Source organism: Budorcas taxicolor, chromosome 22 (assembly GCF_023091745.1).
Source record: "Budorcas taxicolor isolate Tak-1 chromosome 22, Takin1.1, whole genome shotgun sequence".
Taxonomy (NCBI): Eukaryota; Metazoa; Chordata; class Mammalia; order Artiodactyla; family Bovidae; genus Budorcas; species Budorcas taxicolor.
Window position 1 is genome coordinate 33,945,428 of NC_068931.1, and position 20,818 is coordinate 33,966,245.

Sequence of the window (20,818 nt, forward strand, 5' to 3'; positions counted from 1 at the left end):
AGTGACTAACACTTTCACAGAGAAGAAAAGCAGAGCAGAAGGACCTTTAAAAAGAGCCTCTGCCCTGGGCACCGTGGATCCTGCAGGGTGTTATGGCTCCCGTGGCATTAGTGAGGGGGCAAACGTGTGTTTTTGGCCACTGTTCCCAGAAGGGAGGGAATAGAGCTGCAGCTGACTGCTTGGGTATTGCAGCCACCGGGCAACAACACAGAAGGGAGGGAGAGAGGTGCCTCGGGCAGGGAGGGACCGGCTAGTGCTGGGGTTGCCCTCCTGGGATGTGCCAGCTGGGAAGCGATCAAGTCCTGTATTCCAAATCCCTTCAAGTGAAGGCATTAAGACTGAGTTGTTGATAGCAGGTGAAGAAGTCTGCATTATCAGCAGCAGAGCCTCAGGTTGGTGTCACCCCTTGAATGTTCTCCTCCCAGTCTGCCCCTCCCCCCACCTGGACCTACTGTTCTCCACACAGCTTCTCTCACCTCCTCAGCCCTTTCTTCTTTTTTATTTTGGCCAATCGTGGTAAAAGATACATACGATAAAATCTATCATTTTAAACCATTTGTAAGTGTACACTTAGGTGCATTCACAGTGTTCAAAAAACGAAGGTCATGGTATCCAGTCCCATCATTTCATGGCAAATAGATGGGGAAACAATGGAAACAGCGACAGACTTTATTTTCTTGGGCTTCAAAATCACTACAGGTGGTGACAGCAGCCATGAAATTAAAAGACTCTTGCTCGTTGGAAGAAAAGCTATGACCAAACTAGACAGCGTATTAAAAAGCAGAGACATTACTTTGCCAACAAAGGCCCGTCTAGTCAAAGCTATGGTTTTTCCAGTAGTCATGTATGGATGTGAGAGTTGGACCATAAAGAAAGCTGAGTGCCAAAGAATTGATGCTTTTGAACTGTGGTGTTGGAGAAGACTCTTGAGAGTCCCTTGGGCTTCAAGGAGATCAGTCCTGGGTGTTCTTTGGAAGGAACGATGCTAAAGCTGAAACTCCAGTACTTTGGCCACCTCATGAGAAGAGTTGACTCATTGGAGAAGATCCTGATGCTGGAAAAGATTGAAGGCAGGAGGAGAAGAGGGTGACAGAGGATGAGATGGTTGAATGGCACCACCAATTCGATGGACGTGAGTTTGAGCAAGCTCCAGGAGTTGGTGATGGACAGGAAAGCCTGGTGTACTGTAGTCCATGGGGTCACAGAGAGTCAGACATGACTGAGCAACTGAACTGAACTGAACGGGATTGTATAATCATCACTGATGTCCATTTCCAGAATTTATTTTTATTATCTCAAGCAGAAATTCAGTACCCATTAGATAATAACTCCCCATTCCCTCTATTCCTTCCCTGTCTTCTAGCTCCCAGCAACCCCCTTTGTAACCTCTATTCAACCTTCTGTGTCTATGGATTTGCCTAGTCTAGGTAAGTCATGTGAGTGGAGTCATATATTTGTCCTTTTGCGTCTCTCCAGCACTTTATTCTTTTTAAAAAGTTTTAATAGAAAGATTAATTGATTTACAATATTGTGCTGGTTTCTGCCATACATCAACATGAATCAGCCACATGTTACAGCATGTGGGATCTAGTTCCCTGACCAGGGATCCTGACATGGGAGCCTGGCATTGCAATTGCAAAGTCCATGGGGGTCGCTAAGAGTTGGGCACGACTGAGCAACTTCACTTTCACTTTTCACTTTCATGCATTGGAGAGGGAAATGGCAGCCCACTCCAGTGTTCTTGCCTGGAGAATCCCAGGGACGGGGGAGCCTGGTGGGCTGCCGTCTATGGGGTCGCACAGAGTTGGACACGACCGAAGGGACGCAGCAGCAGCAGCAGCAGCAGCACTGGGCCACCAGGCAAGTTCTTGCAATTTCTTTAATACCCATCCCCCTTCCTTTGGCCTGCAAGAGTTGGGTTGCATGACTTTGGCCTTGAGGCGTCCCTGTTGCCATCAAATCCCCAAACAAAACAAGCAAGTCACTCTTCCTGGTCACGCTGCGCAGGGCTGGGAGGATGCCCTGCCCTGCATTTTCCTCTCTGCCTTTGAGTCCAGCTGTTCTCACCTATGCCCTCTGCAGCCCTGGCTGCTCCCACTGCAGGTAGATGGAGAGCATGGATGGCACCATGGGCCTCAGGTTTGTCTCAGCAACCCCCAGAGAGTAGGGTCCACATTCTTTGAGCAGCTCCAAGGGGCCCACCCAGTGTGAGGTCAAAAGCTCAGCGAGTAAGTTGAGCTTCAGCAGCCAAAGCCCTGACTTGAGGTGAGTTGGAATCAGACCAGCCCTGTGGAACTGGAACAACCCGATGGAACCTGAGGCCTGTAGACACCTTGTCTGTCCAAGGTTGGTGAGGCCAAGGAGATGCTGGGGAAGATGCAGAATATTGCTAAGTGTCCACCCTCTGCTGCTCCTCCCTCACCCTAACACAGACACACAAACATACACACTTGCTCACTCACAGACACTCCTGCACACCTGCCTTGGGGACTTATGTTTTTAAAGCCTGAGGTGAGAGGTTTACTCCAGCTATTAATCAAAAATGTGTTCTAGAAGACCCCGGGGGCCATGAACAGTGGGATCAAAGGTGACACTGAGGGAGTTTTTCCCAACTTCCTGGAGGGTACAGTGCTGCTCTGGCCCTTGAGCACACTGGGGACAGTCCCTGGGGGCCTGTGGGCAGGGGCTGCGCTGGCCCTTGAGGTGGGGAAGCTTGAGGGCCTGTGCTTCCCTGAGGGGGTGTAGAGGGAGGGAAGAGCAGGGGAGGGGAAGGGCTGGCAGCTTGTTGTTGCGTGTCCCCCCTCCCAACCCCGCCCCAGGGACTCTTCGGTGGCCTTCCATCAGATCAACTTTGCCCCCAGTGGGAGACCAGACAGTAAATCCACTTTGTCCTTAGTGATGGAATTTATTTTCTTTCTTCACTTTCATTCTGAAGCTGATTCTTCAATATTGAGAATTCTCTACCTGCCTTTTCTTGGTTAGGGGGGTCACGGCTGCCTCTGTTGGGACAGTGGGTTCTGGGCAGGAGTGGAGGAGCCCCATGGAGCCCCAGTTCTTTAAAACGGGAGGGGTAAACTAGTCTCCTCATAGATTTGTAGAAATACCTAAATGGGAAAAAGTTATATGTGTGTGTGTATAAGTATGTGAAACATATATTCACTGCATATGTACGTGTACCATGTGTAGACCATCTGTGAATGTATGGGGCTTAGCATGGCACCCAGCAGATCATAAGCCATAAATGTTACTGTTGAACCTTATCATCACCGGGGACTTTCCCTAGTGGTTGGCTTTCTGTGGCAGGGACTTGGGGTATCCAAGTAAATGGAGTGTGACAATGAGGCAAAGTGACTTTAAAATCTCTTAGCACTCTATCCCAGTGAATGTGGAAGGCTACCTAGAAAGCTTCATTCATTTCTTTAGGAAGTCATAGAACAGGGTGGATTGTGTTCTCTACACGTTCACAAGCACCAATCTCATGATTTCACCACCGAAATCACGGTTGCTCAGGCTGGTCCATGTTCCCAACTTTTGCAAACACTTTCACTCTTTTGGGCTTCCCTGGTGGCTCAGATGGGAAAGAATCTGCCTGCAATGCAGGAGACCCAGGTTCAGTCCCTGGGTTGGGAAGATGTCCGGAAGAATGAAATGGCCACCCCCTCCAGTATCCAGTATCCTTGCCTGGAGAATCCCACGGACAGAGGAGCCTGGCGGGCTACAGCCCATGGGGTCGCAAAGCGTGGGACACGACTGAGAGACTTAACACAACACCTACTTCTTATTTAAAGGGAAAATGGAAGCTCTTCGATGAGAACTGTCACCTTCCCAATCTCTTCCGGACAAGCCTGCTCCTCTGAGCTCGCCTCACCCTGCTTTTCCCTGTGGAGAAGTCCCTCCCTGCTGTTCATTTTGATTCCAGCGCCACCCCCCCACCCCACCCCCACCTCCTCAGGAAGCCTAGCTGCCCTCTCTTGGTTATTTAAACTTTCCCTGACAACTGGCTTTAAACACCCTCAAGTCTTTCAACACAACAACAAAACAGGAGAACAAAACAACAACAAAAAATGCCGAATTTGACTTCTTTCTTTAACCCAGTCACCAGCAAGCTCCCCAGGTATCACCAGCACATCCACTAATGAGACAAAGCCGAGGGCGCCAGCTGCTGCCCTGGCCGGGAGGGGAGAACAGCAATATCTGGAATCCAAACCAGGCAGACAAGGTCAGAGCTCGCCAAGAACTGCAAGTTTGGTTTGATGAGGGTATCTCAGGTGGGGAGTAGAATCAGGTAATCATGGATCAGTTCAAAGAGCTGGACACGACGGAGCAACTGAACAACAATGTTGGGTCAGAATCCCACAGTCCAGGCCGGGCGGAGATGGCAAGGTGAGGGGAAAAATCTTTAGGGACAAACAAGTGATGCTTTTCACAGAACAGCTGTCTTGCGGGGGAGGTTTCCGTAGGAAACACTTTGCCTGGGAGGACAGTCCCGTACGAGTAAAGAAATGCCAATACAGACAGTGGAAGAGCCCCGTCTTGTGACTTGTGACTTCAGGCAGTAAGGTGTAGTTTCACTTCCCTCTGTCCAGGCTGAGTGCGGGTAGAAGGTTTGGTTCTCAGCCTCAAACTTCTGCTGTTCACGACTCCACTTCTCAAAAAAACAAAAAAAAAAAACAAGAAACAATCAAAACAACTCTTCTCTGCCTGCTGATGCCCCTTCCTCCCCTCCTACTCATTCCTGCAACCTGCCTTGGGAAGCAGGACTCACTGAGCCAAGCCTGGATGCCACAGAGGCCTCATTATCTCCCCGTCCAGTACCGGAGGTCAGCGATTGGGGATAATTTGGATTTAAAGAAGCAGTGAGGCACCTAGTGCCCATCTGCCGCCTCTCCCAGGTCCTGGGTCCCCAGAGGGCAGTCAGCACCAGTGTTTGCCCAGCAGTGGGGCCAAGAAAGGAGTGACTCCCTGAGGGTGAGTGGGGGAGAGTCAGTGAGTGAAATGCCACGGGAATCAGGAGGACACTTCTGGCTGGAACAAAACAGACAGGCTGGGAGCAGGAAATGGAATCAGCACACAGTGCATTGTTGCAGAAAGACACTTTCTTGTCATTTCTCCGTGTCTCCTGAGATTTGAACTCATGCCTAGGGTCTATCGTGGGCAAGAGCAGGCGGTCTTAGCCATTGCCTCTTACTCCAAGTTCTGCAGCCCAGGGCCTGGCTGGTCTGACTCAGGCCAAGCTGGTGAGTGGGGCCTGGAACTCTGGGTGAAACTGACCCAGTGACCAAGCGCAGTGCAGGCTTTGCTTGAGGGGTTCAGTGAGCAGAAAGCCCTTCCTTGACAACATATGTGCCCCCACCTCAGTCTCAGGGAGTAAAGTGCTGGCTTCAGGTCTTTATCTTTCCCTCTTTAGCCTTCAGGAAAGTGACCTTGTGTGGGCAGGGGGAGGTGCTGGGAGAGCGTCTGAAAGTCAAGTTGAAACAGGACTCCCTGTGTCACTGAGCTTCTCTAAACTCTTTCCAAGAGGTGACCACCTGCCCGGCCTCCACCAGGTAAAGATGCTTCAAGAGCTGGGCCCTGCACCCCGCCACACTCCTTCATATCCACCTTGCTCTGGCCTCCACCACCACCCTCTTCTCCCCCCAGCTGGTGACCAAGGCAGGTGGCTCCTTGTTGTGTCTCTGCTCTGCAGCCCCAGCCCACCCCTGCTCGCCTTACTCAGACCTGTTCCATTTCCCCTGGATTTCTAGGGAGCTTGTCCACGCTCTATACCCCTGACCATAGACGGCATGGCCTCCTGGTCCTCTGAGGGACCATGTAACCCAGCTGCACCTCAGGGCTCTGGCAGCCAACTGCCCCGTGGGATGGGGCTCGTCTCATTGGACTCACAGGGCCTCTGGTGATCCCTCCACCTCTACCCTCTGCCTGCTGCCCTCCCATCACCCAGATCCTCTGAAGGGTCAGGAGCAGACCTGCCTTTACCCAGCTGCCTGAGCACAGCAGTCAGAGAGGTGTCCTTTCCTCTCTTGGAAGGGACACATGTGCCTTGGACACAATTTGGTGAGTGAAGCTATGGCTGAATTGCAGCCTCCCAGCACCTCCTCAACTGGGCACCTGGGCAGGGTGCAGCCACACAGCTGTGCCCTACATGGAGACGCTGGGTCACCTACCCTGGGAACCCAAATGAATCAGTGTACCTTCCTTCTCTGGTCCTAGACATCATATCTGTGCTTCAATAGCTTCCCCTATAAAGCAGGACTTTTTATTTTTTGCTAACTCAGTTCAGTTATAAAATTGATGATGGCCGTTTATGGAGCACCTACAAGTATTTCTTGTAGCATCTCATTTGAGCCTCCAGAACCCCTCTGATGGAAGGTATTAAGGCCCCTAGCAGGCCAGTGGAGAAGGCAATGGCAACCCACTCCAGTACTCTTGCCTGGAAAATCCCATGGGCAGAGAAGGCTGGTAGGCTGCAGTCCATGGGGTCACGAAGAGTCGGACGCGAATGAGTGACTTCACTTTCACTTTTCACTTTCATGCATTGGAGAAGGAAATGGCAACCCGCTCCAGTGTCCTTGTCTGGAGAATCTCAGGGACAGGGGAGCCTGGTGGGCTGCCGTCTATGGGGTCGCACAGAGATGGACACAACTGAAGCGACTTAGCAGCAGCAGTAGGCCAGCACCCTTCAGTGGTTGGCTGGGGGTCCTCTGGTCTGCTGGCCCCAGAGTCTTCTCTTCTGCTTCTCTGCTTTCCTCTCCCAGGGTTGCCCCCTCGCGACTTTCAACTGGCTGCTGCTGCTGCAAGTCATCCTTTCTGATCTGGGCCCTCCTGTTTCTGGCTGTTGCTCTTCCTAGAAAATCTCTTGCCTGTTGTCTCCCCTAGAAAACTGCTCCTGCCTCTTTCAAATGGGCTTCTCTGGTGGTTCAGACAGTAAAGAATCTGCCTGCAATGCAGGAGACCCAGGTTTAATCCCTGGGTTGGGAAGATCTCCCCTGGAGAAGGAAACAGCTACCCACTCCAGTACTCTGGCCTGGAGAATTCCATGGACAGAGGAGCCTGGGGGTCTACAGTCCATCAGGTCACAATGAGTTGGACACAACTCAGCAAGCATGTGTCAAGCATCATCACATGCTGAGAACAGCCTGCTCGGAGGGCAGGTGGGGGGTGACTCTTTTGTGATGGCTTATTTGACGCAACCAATATTTACGTGGCAAATTGCATGTGCTAGATGCTGTGCTGGGTGCCTAGGGGTATGGCGGCAGATACCATTCCTGCCCTCATGAGACCTGTGGTCTAGAGTAACAGTTAATGACTGTGAAAGGGCCTCTCTGCACCTCTGATGCAGGCCCAAGTGCTGTACATGACGCCTGGGGGCTGAGGCACGAATTGTCTCCAACAGCTCGTAACCCCTAAGCCATTCCTTGGCTCTACCTTGTGAACTGGGTCTCGCCGCCAGCTGATGGCCTGCCCGAGGTGAACTTGGCTTCGCCTCAGAGCAAAACAAATGTGTATTTCCTAGCCACACACTGACCAGAGGGACAGCAGCCGAGGGACAGCAGCCAAGTAACATGCGGAGCAGAGGGGCAAAGAGAATTTGTGTTAATTGTACCGCCTGTGGAAAAGCCACACACATGTGCACAATGAGAAGTTGATGGATTGAACGCTGGCGGACACCCAGCCTGGCCATGTTACCCTCACTGTGATCTTACTTTTCTTTTCTTGATTGTTTTTTATGTGGGCCATTTTAAAAGTCTTTATTGAATACAGTATTGTTTATGGATTTGTTTTTTTTTGGTTTATCGGCCACGAGACACATGGGATCTTAGCTCCCCAACTCGGGATGGAACCCGTACTCCCTGCATTGGAAAGTCGTCTTAACCATTGGACCATTGAGGAAGTCCCCTTTAATTTTGGGGGGCCCTGGTCATGTTACTGGAGGAGACCCAGGTTCAATCCCTGGGTCAGGGAAGATCCCCTGGAGATGGGAATGGCTCCCCACTTCAGTATCCTTACCTGGAGAAGTCCATGGACAGAAGAGCCTGGTAAGCTACAGTCCATGGGGTTGCAAAGAGTTGGACACGACTGAGTGACTTTCACTCACATGCTTATATGGAGGAATTGTACCTCTCAGATTTTAATGCATACAAATGTCCATGGAACCTTGTTGAGATGCAGATTTCTGCATGTGTCACAAGGCCCCAGGGGATGCTGACGCCCTGACCCTCAGACCACACTTTGAGTAGCAAGATTGAAGGAGATGATACATAGAACCATCCTCGCCAGGTGTGTCTGCAAGGTTCAGTCAGCCCTGTGTTTGCAGACCTTCTAGAATATCTATTTAGAAGTCTTGATGCAGTGTGGGTTGTCAGAGGCTTACTGCTTGGGCAGTAAGAGGACCATGCCCTTCAATTATTATTTTCTTCCCTAAGAGTTTTTGGCTCATCTCTTGCCTTGCACTTGCCCTCCTGGAAGCCACGTTTACATTAGTGTTGACAATATGTGACCCAGATTTATCATGTAGATGTTTCCTCCCCCATCAGGCCCTCAGCTGGGACCTGGCCAGCAACTGTCCTGACAGCCCCCAGATGAACTCAAGCTGTCTCTGGAGGAGGGGAGACCCTGGGCTGCTCCCCCAGAAACCTCTCTCTTTAAAGAACTCCTTCTATTTCTGGACAGATACTGCAATTAATGGGTAACGAAACTACTCGGCTCAAACCTGCTCGGTCCCAGCCCGCCCCGCCTCCTCACGTGCAGACTGCAAGGGAGACAAGAAGGCTTCAGGGAAAATGAGTTATAGAGGCAGCCAGGGTGTGGGGGATGAGGGCTGGCCATTTAGCACTGCACCGGAAATGTCTGGGAGAGACAGTTCAGCAGTGAGGGCAGTAACCAGACCTGTTGCTGCTGGGATGTGCAGGGGACTGGCACCTTCTGCCACCCCTGTGCCTGCATCAGCAAGGCAGGGTTATGCTATGGAGCAGTTTGTGTAGGGTAAGGGGTGGCCCCAAATGGGCCTGCTGGGTGGACCACAGAAAGAACAGAGGAGTTTCTGATCAGGAAAAAAAGCCAAGGAAAATAAACAGCTTTGTGCTGTGTGTGGGTTGCTTGCTTGAGGGTAGGTTTGACTGAGGAGGGAAAGGGTGTGGGTAGAAGGGAAAGGAGGGACCCTACTAAGTGTCACTGGGCTGAGGTTCCAAGGCTTTTAGGGAGCGGGAGACTGACCCTTCCTGGCAGGGCACACAGTGGGGCCCATGGCTTTGGGACAAGCCAGCTGCTTCGCTGGCTTCCGGCTCTAACAAGACGTCACAGTCGGGCCATTAGAAGAGAGGCACCCCCGGTCCACCAGGCCAGGCTGGGGAAACTAAGTCAGGTGGAGCAGCTCCCTGCTGTTCTGAGGGGCACATGGCTGTGGTGGGCTTCCCCACACATGTGGCCTTTGGGAGAACTGCAGGGGCTTCAGGCAGCCCTCAGGGAGCAGGGCCTGCAAGGGGCCTGAACTTGCCCCTGTGGTGGAGGGTGGAAGGGGGCAGAGCCTCAGGATATTCTAGAATATTCTGCCTTCTCTCCAAAGAGGCTCAGGCTGCCTCCACGACTCTGGACCAAAGGCCGAGCAAAGATGGGAAGTGGCTGGAAGGCACCAAGTCACAAGGAGGCTCCAGCAGTGACCCTGGTCCCCCAATCTCCACCTGGTTCTCCTTTCCCTTCAGAAAGCTCATGAAATGGACAGGAAAAAAAGAGCTCTGGACAACATCTTTCATTCTAAGTCTCCCTCCCAACTAAATTAAAACCAATAAACTCCTCACTTAACAGACCCACAGGTCAAAATAAACTTTAAAATTAAGTCTTAAAAAAAACCAGACCCACAACTTTGTAAGTCTACCTCCTAAATGCCAAAATCCAAACTGCCCCAAACCGAAGAATGTTAGCCTGACTTTAAGACAGGGGGAGGCTGTATGGTGTAGCCCAACACACATCTGAGCTGGTGGGCTGTGTCACCCATTGGACATCCCCCCAAGCTTGGCAGGAGACTCAAGGTGGATGGATGGCAGGGAGCCACCTGGAGGGAATTTCTAGATGCAAGTGACCTGGCTTTCTAAGTAAGGCCTTTCACCTGCAGAACTTCCCTGGTGGCTCAGATGGTAAAGAATCCACCTGCAATGCAGGAGACCTGGGTTCAATCCCTAGGTTAGGAAGATCCCCTGGAGAAGGGAATGGTTACCCATTCTAGTATTCTTGCCTGGAGAATTCCACGGACAGAGGAGCCTGGTGGGCTACAGTCCATGAGGTTGTAAAGAGTCAGACATGACTGAGTGACTAACGCTTTCAACTAGTAACTGACGAATCGGGCCAAAGAGGTCATGTGCATCATACCTCCTGACAACATCATCTCACAACTGAACGCAGTTAAGGAAATCTGCTTGCAAAATATTTAGAACTAAACTTGGTTACATGTCCTGTTTGCTCTCTCCCCTGCCACTCCTTGAATTCCTCCAACCTGTGAGAGTCAGATTCTTTCAAACCCTGCTAAGTAAAGCTGGGTACACTCTGTTCCCCGCATTGTCCCTTCTCTGGGATGAGATGCTCCAAATCTGTATGTGGGATTGATGTGGAGCTGGTGGCATCTGTAATCCATGGTGAGGGGTGACTGCTGAGACTTACATGTCTACACATACATGCGTATAGAAATCATAAAATATTTTAATGCTCTTTTTACAAGGCCACAGGCTTCCTTGTGTCAGGTGAATCCCAGCAGGCACCTCTCTCTGGAAGCTACGAGGTGATGACATGTTGAGGGGCTTCCGTACAGGTCACCCCAGTTAATCGGTACAAGTTGCAATGAAACCTCTGCACTAACAGCCCCGGGGACATGGTGATACTAAGAGTTGCTGCCTCTTTGATTGACTTAACCTCAGCTCAAGATGCAGTTTGTCCCAGCTGTCAAAAAGTCTCGAAACACCAATCATGCGTCTTACCTCTATTCTGGATTTTATAAAACACTTTATATATATACATATATATAGATATAGATAGATAGCACAAGAAATGTGCCTGCGATGCACTCTAACATAGAGCACAGGAATACACACCACGGAGCCCAACCCCAGCGTGTCCACAGGAGAAAAGTGTGAAGGTCAATGTGCACACAAGGTCCGAGAGCGGAAAGGTACAGAGTGCCGCGTGCCACACCTCTCCACGCAGCCCATCTGACGGTGACATCTTGTCGCCTCTGTCCTGCTAGTGGTGATGGGGGCAGGAGAAGAAACTATGTGATTTTCTAAGGGCATAGGATATCCATCTGGTTTGGAGAGAGTGATGGTTATCCAGAGATTTATCTAGAAATAACTGTCGAAGGTCAGTATGCCTCCAGGCTGGGGTCTGCGGCTGGAGCTGGCTTTGCAGGTGGAGGCTGATTCGGCATCTCAAACACACAGACTCTCACACTTCTCCATACATTCCTCCTAGAGAAAGTGCACTTCCAACAGTGGCTACAAAAATAGGTTGGCACGCTCTTTTGATACAGTGAGGGAATCTTCTAGAAGCTTTTCCCCTACTTCCACGAATTCTCTATCCCGATCTGCTCTAGAACTTCGCACTCCGACTTGGAACGGGTCCGGAGAGAAGGCCTTGGACCACGCCTGTAAGGTCTGGGTGTGGCTGCAAGGAAGTCCCAGAGGGGCCAGCAAGGAACTCATACTCGTGCTAGGGGGCAGCCATCTTCTGAACGGGTCTCCCCTTCCTGGCTGAGCAGTAATCCACTCACTGCCCATCTCGTCTGGCCAGATGGAAGACTCTCTGAAAAGTTCCTGGTACGGCTTCTGTACAGAAACAAATGTTGAGAGGAAAAAAGTTTGCTATGTTGAGCTCTAGTTCTGCATTTCCAGTAGTATGGCGCTACCACTCTGGGCTCAGAAGAAATGGTCCCCGGCCCTCCCAGGAGGCCTGTGCTAGGAGCTCTGGACCAGGCGTCTGTAGTGGGGCATAACTTCGTGCTCTGGGAGGTGAAGGGCAAACTCCAAGGCCACCAGCACTGGGAACTCAAAGGCAATCAGTTCTCGTCGATTCAGCCGGAACTTCTCTTCCAGTTTCTGCAACAAAATGTAAGAAAACCAAAAACTTCTTAGCCTTGAAATAAAAATCCTAGGTTTTCTCCATGTGTAGTCTCTATATCCATCAGCCAGCATTTACAGAGAAACCCGTTACGGGCAAGACTGTGGAGGAAGAAAGGGAGGCGTCAGCTGTGTTTCCTGTTCGCAGTCCTAGGGTAGGACTCATACCTCCTGAGGATCCACAGGCTGCCGGGAGCCTGACATACATCCCATGACTTCATTTAATCCCTCAATAACCTTACGATCTCAGTGGTTTTTCAAATTATTTATTTATTTATCTGGCTGCACCAGGTCTTAGTTGCAGCATGTGGAATCTAGTTCCGTGGCCAGGGATCAAACCATGGCCCCTTGCTGTGGGAGTCTTAGCCATTGGACCACCAGGGAAGTCTCTGAATACACTGAATTTTAAAACAGGCATTCATATAACTGTCCAAGAAGGTCAGTGTTTCCTTGCTTTGATGACATTCTACTTTAAAAGTAAGGACATCAAAAAGTCTACAAACAATAAATGCTGGAGAGAGTGTGGAGAAAAGGGAACACTCCTACATTGTTGGTGGGAATGTAAACTGTTCACTATGGTGAACAGAACGGAGGTTCTTTAAAAAGCTAAAAACAGAGCTACCATTAGACCCAGCAATCCCATTCCTGGGCATATACCCAGAAGAAATCATCATTCAAAAAGATACATGCATACCAGTGTTCACTGCAGTGCTATTTACAATAGCTAAGACATGGAAGCAACCTAAATGTCCATCAGCAGAGGAATGGATAAAGAAGAAATATTACCCAGCCATAAAAAGAAGGAAATAACGCCATTTGCAGCAATATGGGTGGAGCTAGAGATTATCTTATTGAATGAAGCCGGACAGAGAAAGGCAAGCAACGTATGATATTGCTTGTACGTGGAATCTAAAAGCAATGGTAAGGCTCATTTGTACAAAATGTACATTATGTACCAAACAGAAATAAGAGTCACAGGTGTAGAAAACAAACCTATAATTACCGGGGGAGAAAGGAAGGGAGTCATACAGTGGGAGATTTTGCCTGCCATATACACACTACTACATATAACTCAGATGAATTACAAGGACCTACTGTACAGCACAGGGAACTCTGCTCAATACTTCTGTAATGGCCTATATGGAAAAAGAGTCTAGAAAAAGAGTGGATACTATGTATATGTGGGGGCTTCTTAGGTGGTGCTAGTGGTAAAGAACCTGCCTGCCAATGCAGGAGACATAAGTGATGCAGGTTCGATCCCTGGGTCAGGAAGATCCCAGAGGACAAAATGGCCACCCACTCCAGTACTCTTGCCTGGAAAATCCCATGGACAGGGGAGCCTGGTGGGCTACAGTCCACAGGGCTGCAAAGAGTCAGACATGACTAAAGTGACTTAGCGTGCACACACGCACAAACTATGAATATGTATAACTGATTCACTTCGCTGTACCCCTGAAACTAACACAGCATTGTAGATCAACTAAACAAAAACCCAAATAAAAATTAAAAAAAAAAAAAAGATATTATCACTCAATCAAGCCCACGCCCTTCCCCAAAAAGGAGGTGGCCGAGGTTACAGGAGGCCAAGGTGTGTTGAGCCAATGTGACTGATGGACATTGTTGGTCACAATGCCCACAAGACCCCTGGCCATCACAGTGGCTTCTGTGGCTTTTGAGAATAAGCTCACCCCTCCCAGTGCCTGAATAAGGATTTTTATGGCCAGACTCAATACTAGGGATCTTCAGTCTTGTCAAAGGGACCCATCCATCTCTCTGTTCTAGGACAGCCCAAGATGTGGGGTCTGACATTTGCTGCAGAAGGGCCAACCTCACGGTCCTGGTCCCTCAGCTGGTACTAAAGATCAGAATTCTCCCAGGCAGGGTCACCAGTCAGGCTTTTCTGAGAGACCAATACTGGCCTGGAGCATGTGCTCCCACTCCAGCCAATCAGGACTCAGGCCACTTACGTCAATTAAATGCTTGACTTCATGCTTTTTGAGGTCGCTTCCGATTTTGGCCGCTAAGAGCACGCAGGCGCCGGCACAAAGCTTCCGGTTCTGTTTGTTCAGCTTTCCCTTGAGGGCGAGCTTCTCAAAGTAGACAAAGGCCATGGCCACCGTGGGCTCCTCGAGGCCACAGTCCTCCTGGGCGAGCTTCCGCATCTCTCGTTTCAGGCTACAGAAAGGCGGGAAAGAGGGAAGAGTCTTGTTAGAACGTGGAGTTTCAGAGGACTGCAAAGAAAAAGACTATCCTGTCCTGAAAGCATCTTCTCTTTCTCAGTCTCAAAAGGGTGATGTGGACTAGGAGTCGATCTCTATAAGCAAGATTTATGTTATATGTGGGCAACACACTTAAGAGATCAAACCAGTCAATCCCAAAGGAAATCTACCCTGTATATTCTTTGGAAGGACTGATGCTGAGGCTGAAGCTCCAATACTTTGGCCACTTGATGCAAAGAGCCAACTCATTGGAAAAGACCCTGATGCTGGGAAAGATTGATGGCAAGAGAAAAAGGGGGTGACAGAGAATGGGATGATTGGATGGCATCACTGACTCAATTAACATGAGTTTGAGCAAACTAGGAGATAGTGAAGGACCAGGGAAGCCTGGCGTGCTGCAGTCCATGGGTTACAAGGAGTCGGACAGGACTTAGTGGCTGAACAATAACAACAGACTTAAGTCACTGGGACTTTGAACCCTTCTCTGTTGGTCAGCCTGTATAGACCATGTTGGTTCAGGCCCATGGTGAACTCAAGTGGACGGCTGAGGGTCTGGAAATGGAATAGAGCTGGTCACAGTGACAGGAGGAAACAAAGGTCAGTCCAGAGAGATAGTCACTGAGATAAATTAGGTACTTGGTATCAGCTCTGCTGAAGATCACTTATGGCCACTAACTAAGGCAGAAGAGGGGTTCAACTAGAGTGCAGCAACCAGGGGAGGGAGCCTGCAAGGGACATATGTATACTTATGAGTGATTCATACTGATGTATGGCAGAAACCAACACAAGATTGTAAAGCAATTATCCTCTAATTTGTTCTTGTTCAGTTCATGTTCTTGTTCTTCTCAGTCATGTCCGATCTTTGCGACCCCACAGATTGCAGCATGCCAGGCTTCCCTGTCCTTCACCATCTCCTGGAACTTGCTCAAACTCACGTCCATGGAGTTGGTCATGCCATCCAACAACCTCATCCTCTGTTGCCCCCTTCTTTCCCAGCATCAGGGTCTTTTCCAATGAGTTGGCTCTTCTCATCAGGTAGCCAAAATTAAAAATAAATAAAAATTTTAAAAAAGAGTGCAGCAACCACTCTTCTTATAAGAGCTGCCTGGCCAGCAGACCAAGTATGAATAGTTTATTTTTCTCACTTCTTGGCTCGGAACATGCCAGAGTCAAATCAGTATCGGGATACGTGCTCACATGTACGTTGGCACATGTTCCAACACTGTATTTGTGTATAGTTCAGCCTCCACGACCTACCACACACACACACACCCTGAAATCTTGCTGTCCTGGCACACAGTCACCACAACACAGGTCAGCTTCTCTCCAGGCCAGCAAGACTGGCAGATGTGGGTCACCGCAAGGCTGATCCGATCCTCTGCAGGGGAAATTGGGGCCTGATTTTGCTTTGGCCGTTTGGCTGATGGCTTACAGATAGGGCTTGGCTGTCACCTCTGGGCGGACGACTGTGGGTAGAGTTATCTCAAACCCTATAATGGCAGCTCTTTTCTGTTTTGCCTGCATTTAAGGAAGCAGGGGACCGAACGTTTCCTATTCTGAGTTTTCCATAACGTAAATCTTACTGAACTGTGAGCCACAGATAGTATGAAATGATTCCTTCATGAGCAACCTCCTCTCCCATGCCCAGATCCTTAGCTCGTGTCCAGCCTCCCTCGGCTCTCACACTTCCGGGCGCTGGTCAGCCAGCATCGGACGAGCCTCTTTAGTTAGAGCTGAAGATGATCTGTTTCACTTCCCCAGAACAACAGAAGAGCCGGCATACAAAGCAAGAGCTCAGGATGTGCTGGGGGAAGGGCCTGGGGGGAAGTTCAGGTGGGGGCCCAGCCCCAGTGTGTGTGTGCGCTTGGCTGTGTCCGACTCTTTGCGATCCTCTGGACTGCAGCCGGCCAGGCTCCTCTGTCCCTGGGATTTTCCGTCCTCACCTACCTCCGAATTTTGCTGAGTGTTAACTTAATGTGAGGGAACTTCTCCTTGAAGGTCTCGTTCATGTCCTTCTTGAGATCGGAGGGCTTCACGTAGTCAATCACTGTGGTCTGAAACAGATCGGGCCACACAAGTCACTCCTTAAAATATGGGTCATGGGTCATAATCACATGCAAGTCACACCCAACTTCTAACACCCCCACCACCAGCAACGGGGAACCCAGGCTAGAGCCATCTTGAGGGCTCTGCCGGATGCAGGAGCCGTCGGGGCAGGACCCCTGCAGGTGGATGGAAACGAAAGTCCAGTCATCAGCAGGACCCGGTGACATTTAGCAGCCCTGGCCACCAGAGTCAGTGCCTGGCAGACAGTCACGAGGTTTGTGATGATGTTAGCAGGTTCGAGCAAAGAAGCTCCCTCTTTCGTTGGGTGCCAAAGCTGGGTGAGCCCCCAGCGAGGATGTTCCAGGGCCTGGAGGAGGGATGAGGGATGACTGGATCTCACTCAGTGGCAATCACAGCAGCTCTGCTGTTTTCTGTCTTACATGTAGATGCATGCAATGCTTCTTTCCACCTTTTTTTGGTGTGTGGGATACTAGTTCCCTGTTCAGGGATAGAAATTGGGCCCCCTGCAGTGAAAGCGTGGAGTTTTAATCACTTGAACCGCCAGGGAAGTCTCAGCACAACACTTCTCTTGAAAGAAGCCTCCCACTGCTGAAAGAAAAATTTGCAAGTGCCTTCCATCCACCCTAACCTTATGGAGGAGGAAACAGAGGGTCAGAGAGGTGCCCAGGCTTGTCCCCACTGAGGAAGGGCGCACTGCTTTCCTGTTCTGAATCAGACTGAAAGAGTAGTGGTTAGTGGCAGCCGGGAGCAGCTCCAGGCAGCTGAAGGTGGAAAGGGTTGGGGGCAGAGGCTGGAGGCTCCATGTCCAGCAAGTCAGGCAACTTGCAAAAAGTGGCTTAACCTGAGCCTCACCCTCCTCTTTGCTGCACAAGATAAGAATACCTGTCGGGCTGCTTCACAGGTTTCTCTCCAAGATCAAACAAAGAGAACCCAATGTATCTAAAGCACACTGGAGAATTTTATCGAGCCAACTGGGCTGTGCTCCTGTTCCACTGAGTCAGTGTCTAAGGACAGGGCCTTGCTCTCAGCACTGTGATCTTGCCCAGGTGGTTTTTATGCAAATCAGATACTCCTTTGCCTCGCCTGCAATGTTATTTCTGCAGGATCATCTTCCCTAAGTCCCCGGGTGGACTTGCCTAAATCCCAGTCATCCCCCTTTGCTATACACTATGGCTTGGATAGCCAGTCCCCTTCCAGACGCTGCGCTGTCCTTCCCGATTTCTTTGCAGCTAGGATTCCACACACAATTCCAGCTCCTCTGGGGTGATGCGCTGGTGTCAGAAAGCAGAGTGGAAGCAGAGGCTGGGCTTCTGTTCTTTCTGCTGCCAAGAGGAGTGATGGCAGAAGCCCTGGAGTCCCAGTTTCCATTCTGTGGGTGTGGAGCACAGCAGGGCAGCATGGATCCGGAGCTGCGAGCATGGATCCGGAGCTGGGAGCATGGATCCAGAGCTGGGAGCATGGGTGTGGACCACAGCACGGCAGCATGGATCCGGAGCTGGGAGCATGGGTGTGGACCACAGCAGGGCAGCATGGATCCAGAGCTGGGAGCATGGGTGTGGACCACAGCAGGGCAGCATGGATCCGGAGCTGGGAGCATGGGTGTGGACCACAGCAGGGCAGCATGGATCCGGAGCTGGGAGCATGGATCCAGAGCTGGGAGCATGGGTGTGGACCACAGCAGGGCAGCATGGATCCGGAGCAGGGAGCATGGGTGTGGACCACAGCAGGGTAGCATGGATCCGGAGCTGGGAGCAGTGGCAGCTTCCTGACCGTGGAGGTGGCAGGGCTGTCATGCCTGGAGCTGATGGCCGGTGCACATTCCCCTGGGGACCTGGTTCTGCAGTACAGTTTGGGGATCATTCCTGAAATCCCAATTCAGGCTGTTTCATCAGCCTCCCCAGTGACTATAGGCTGTTTAGTACCCTGTAAAAAATGCCTTTCTTCTTAAACTAGCTTGGGTGGATGCTGCACTTCATAACTGAACCACCAGACACTGTCTTCATTGATGGCATTTACCTCTATTGTAACAGGACATCTTTGTGGGGACATGGGATAACAGCAGAGCTGTTTCCCCTAAAGGCGCTAATGTCATCTCTTCACCACAGCCCTGGGGACCTCCCACGCCACTTCCTGACCAGCCCTAGCTTTAAAACAACCCAGTGAACAGCAACAACCCAGCCCAGCTTGCAGCGTTGAAGGTGGGGCCAGGAGGGCTCAGGCCATCCCAAGCCTGGACCTCACAGGAGATGTCCTTTATTTTAACTTGCAGCCTCATTCGAGCTCTTGGGGGTACAGAGCTAGGGGCTTAGTTTTCTTGGCGGCAGGATGAGTGGATATGTATATTTGTTTCCATACTGGATGCTTGAGAGGAGGGTAGAGGGAAGGCCAGTGAGCTGATGCTATGAGGCCCTTGGCCCCCAGCAAGGGCTGCACATGATCAAGCCCTCAAATTCATTTTCTCGGTGACAGAATTCTGAATTCCGGCTTTGCCACCCGGCGTTGCAGAGGTGGCCTTCTCTGATGCCTTCTGGGGGAGGTTTCCAGCCACTCGACGTCTGGGCACTAGTTCAGGCGGTTTCAGCTCCCTGTGCCTGCTGCTTCCTCTGGCTTCTCTGTCACGTGCTTTACGTTGATGGTTGCAGGCACCAGCTGTGCAGGCTGCTCACGATCAGGTGCTCGGGGCATGCAATCACGGTGGCTGTGTGGGCAGCCCCCAAAGTGACAGTCTGCTCCCAGGCCCTTGCCCAGACAGGACCCTGCACACACAGTGTGCCTGTGGGCCACAGTTCCAGACTGGCCAGGTACGAAGTATGGGAAGACTTGCTCAGAGCCTAGGAAGACCCTGCAGTCAGATTTCAGAGGACGACAGGCCTCGCTGTCCTCAGCCCTGGTTCCCTCGAGGGAACACTTTCTGGGAACATAGAAGCTATGGTCCCGTGTGTCTTGAGGGAGCCTACGACATCCTCTAGAGGCTGACCTCCCCACATTCCCTCCCCCTCCCAAGAGACAGCTGTCCTCTTCCCAGTGATGGGGGGTGAGCCGAGGGGGCAGTACTCAAGGCTGAGTCGCAGGGTGACCCCAGCCACTCATTTGTTCTGGCTTGTGTGTATATGGGGTGTGTGTTTGTGTGTGTGTGCACACGCTCAGTCATGTCCAACTTTGTGACCCCATGGACTGTAGCCCACCAGGCTTCTCTGTCCATGGAATTTTCCAGGCAAGAATACTGGAGTGGATTGCCATTGCCTTCTTCAGGAAATCTTCCCAATCCGATCCAGGGATCTAACCCTTGTCCCTTATGTTTCCTGCATTGGTAGCGAGTTCTTGACCACTAGCGCCACCTGCGAAGCCCAAGGCTCAAGAGAGAATGAATTAACCAGGAGGCCCATGCTTTGTTGCAAGCCCCCTCTCCCTTTAATTGCATAGTTTATGAAGACTCACACTGTCTAGGTTTTGCCACTGCACGTGCGTTCCTAGGAATCAAAGTGCTAGTAAATGGGCTGTGGGCCCCTCCTGGCCTCGGACAGAGTGGGTGACCACGGCGTTCAGTGCCACCAAATTTCTGGCCAGGGGCCTGGCCAAGTGCAGGGGTCCTTGTGGCCCCAGCAATAGCCAACAGCTGGGCCAGGCAGGCTACGTGAGGGACAGGCAGCTCCATCCTTGGCGCCCACAATTTGCAGAGGAGGGTTGAGATGGCTTCCATGTGCTTTCTTGCAGCTGCCTGGCTGCAGGGACGCTGTGTGTGCACAGATGCAGAAAGAAGAGGGGAGGTCAGCTGGGAGGAGGAGACCATCCAAAATGCAGAAGGTCCAGGGGGATGCAATTCAGAAAGGAGCAATGCTGGGCCTGCCTTGTCGGGGACAATGGCAGAGTTAGGGAGGCCAGCCTGGGGGCTGATGCCTGCACCCCTTCTGAGATAACAGGAAATGGCGGTAAGGCCACAACCTAGTGATCCAGCTGGAAGGGTCTACCACATCTACCGGAGACGCCGAGACACCTTTGCTTTATTTAGAAACAAAGGCTTGACTCATCTTGAGAGAAGGGAGGGAGCCTCCACGGAGGAGCTGAACGTGGGCCCAGTTCTGGCCCACGGCAGCCGCCATGATACCCCAAGGTGAAGGCCTCTCGGGGTGGGGGTAGGGGGCAAGCAGGGGGGAAAGTGAGGCAGCAGGAGCATGTCAAGGAGGGCACGTGTGCCCCAGTAGCAGTGCTGGAATGAGGGGCTTGGAGCTAACAGGTTGCTGGTCTGATTCCCAGAGAAACAACAGAAAAGGTGCTTCGACCCGGGGCCGGGTAGGGTTCTCCTTCCTTCTGCCTGCACTTTCAGGCCTCACATCTCCCTGGGAATTCTTAGGGCAACTCTGAACAGATGTGAGCTTGCAGTTGACTCTGCTAGTGCTCGCCTTTGGGTCAGAGGAGCCCCCGGGGGCAGGAACA

At 51.2% G+C, this 20,818-nt stretch overlaps 1 protein-coding gene across 1 annotated transcript in view; it reads right to left on the minus strand.

The window, feature by feature from the left end:
• Positions 1 to 10,954: 10,954 nt before the first annotated feature.
• CABLES1 (Cdk5 and Abl enzyme substrate 1) overlaps positions 10,955 to 20,818 on the minus strand; it is a 102,763-nt gene continuing 92,899 nt past the window's right edge. The window contains exons 8-10 of the mRNA XM_052660436.1: positions 16,265 to 16,371; positions 14,066 to 14,273; positions 10,955 to 12,077 (exon numbers count right to left, since the gene is read on the minus strand). Coding sequence (XP_052516396.1) covers positions 11,937 to 12,077; positions 14,066 to 14,273; positions 16,265 to 16,371 — 456 coding nt within the window. The 3' untranslated portion in view covers positions 10,955 to 11,936. The remainder of the gene's footprint in view (positions 12,078 to 14,065; positions 14,274 to 16,264; positions 16,372 to 20,818) is intronic.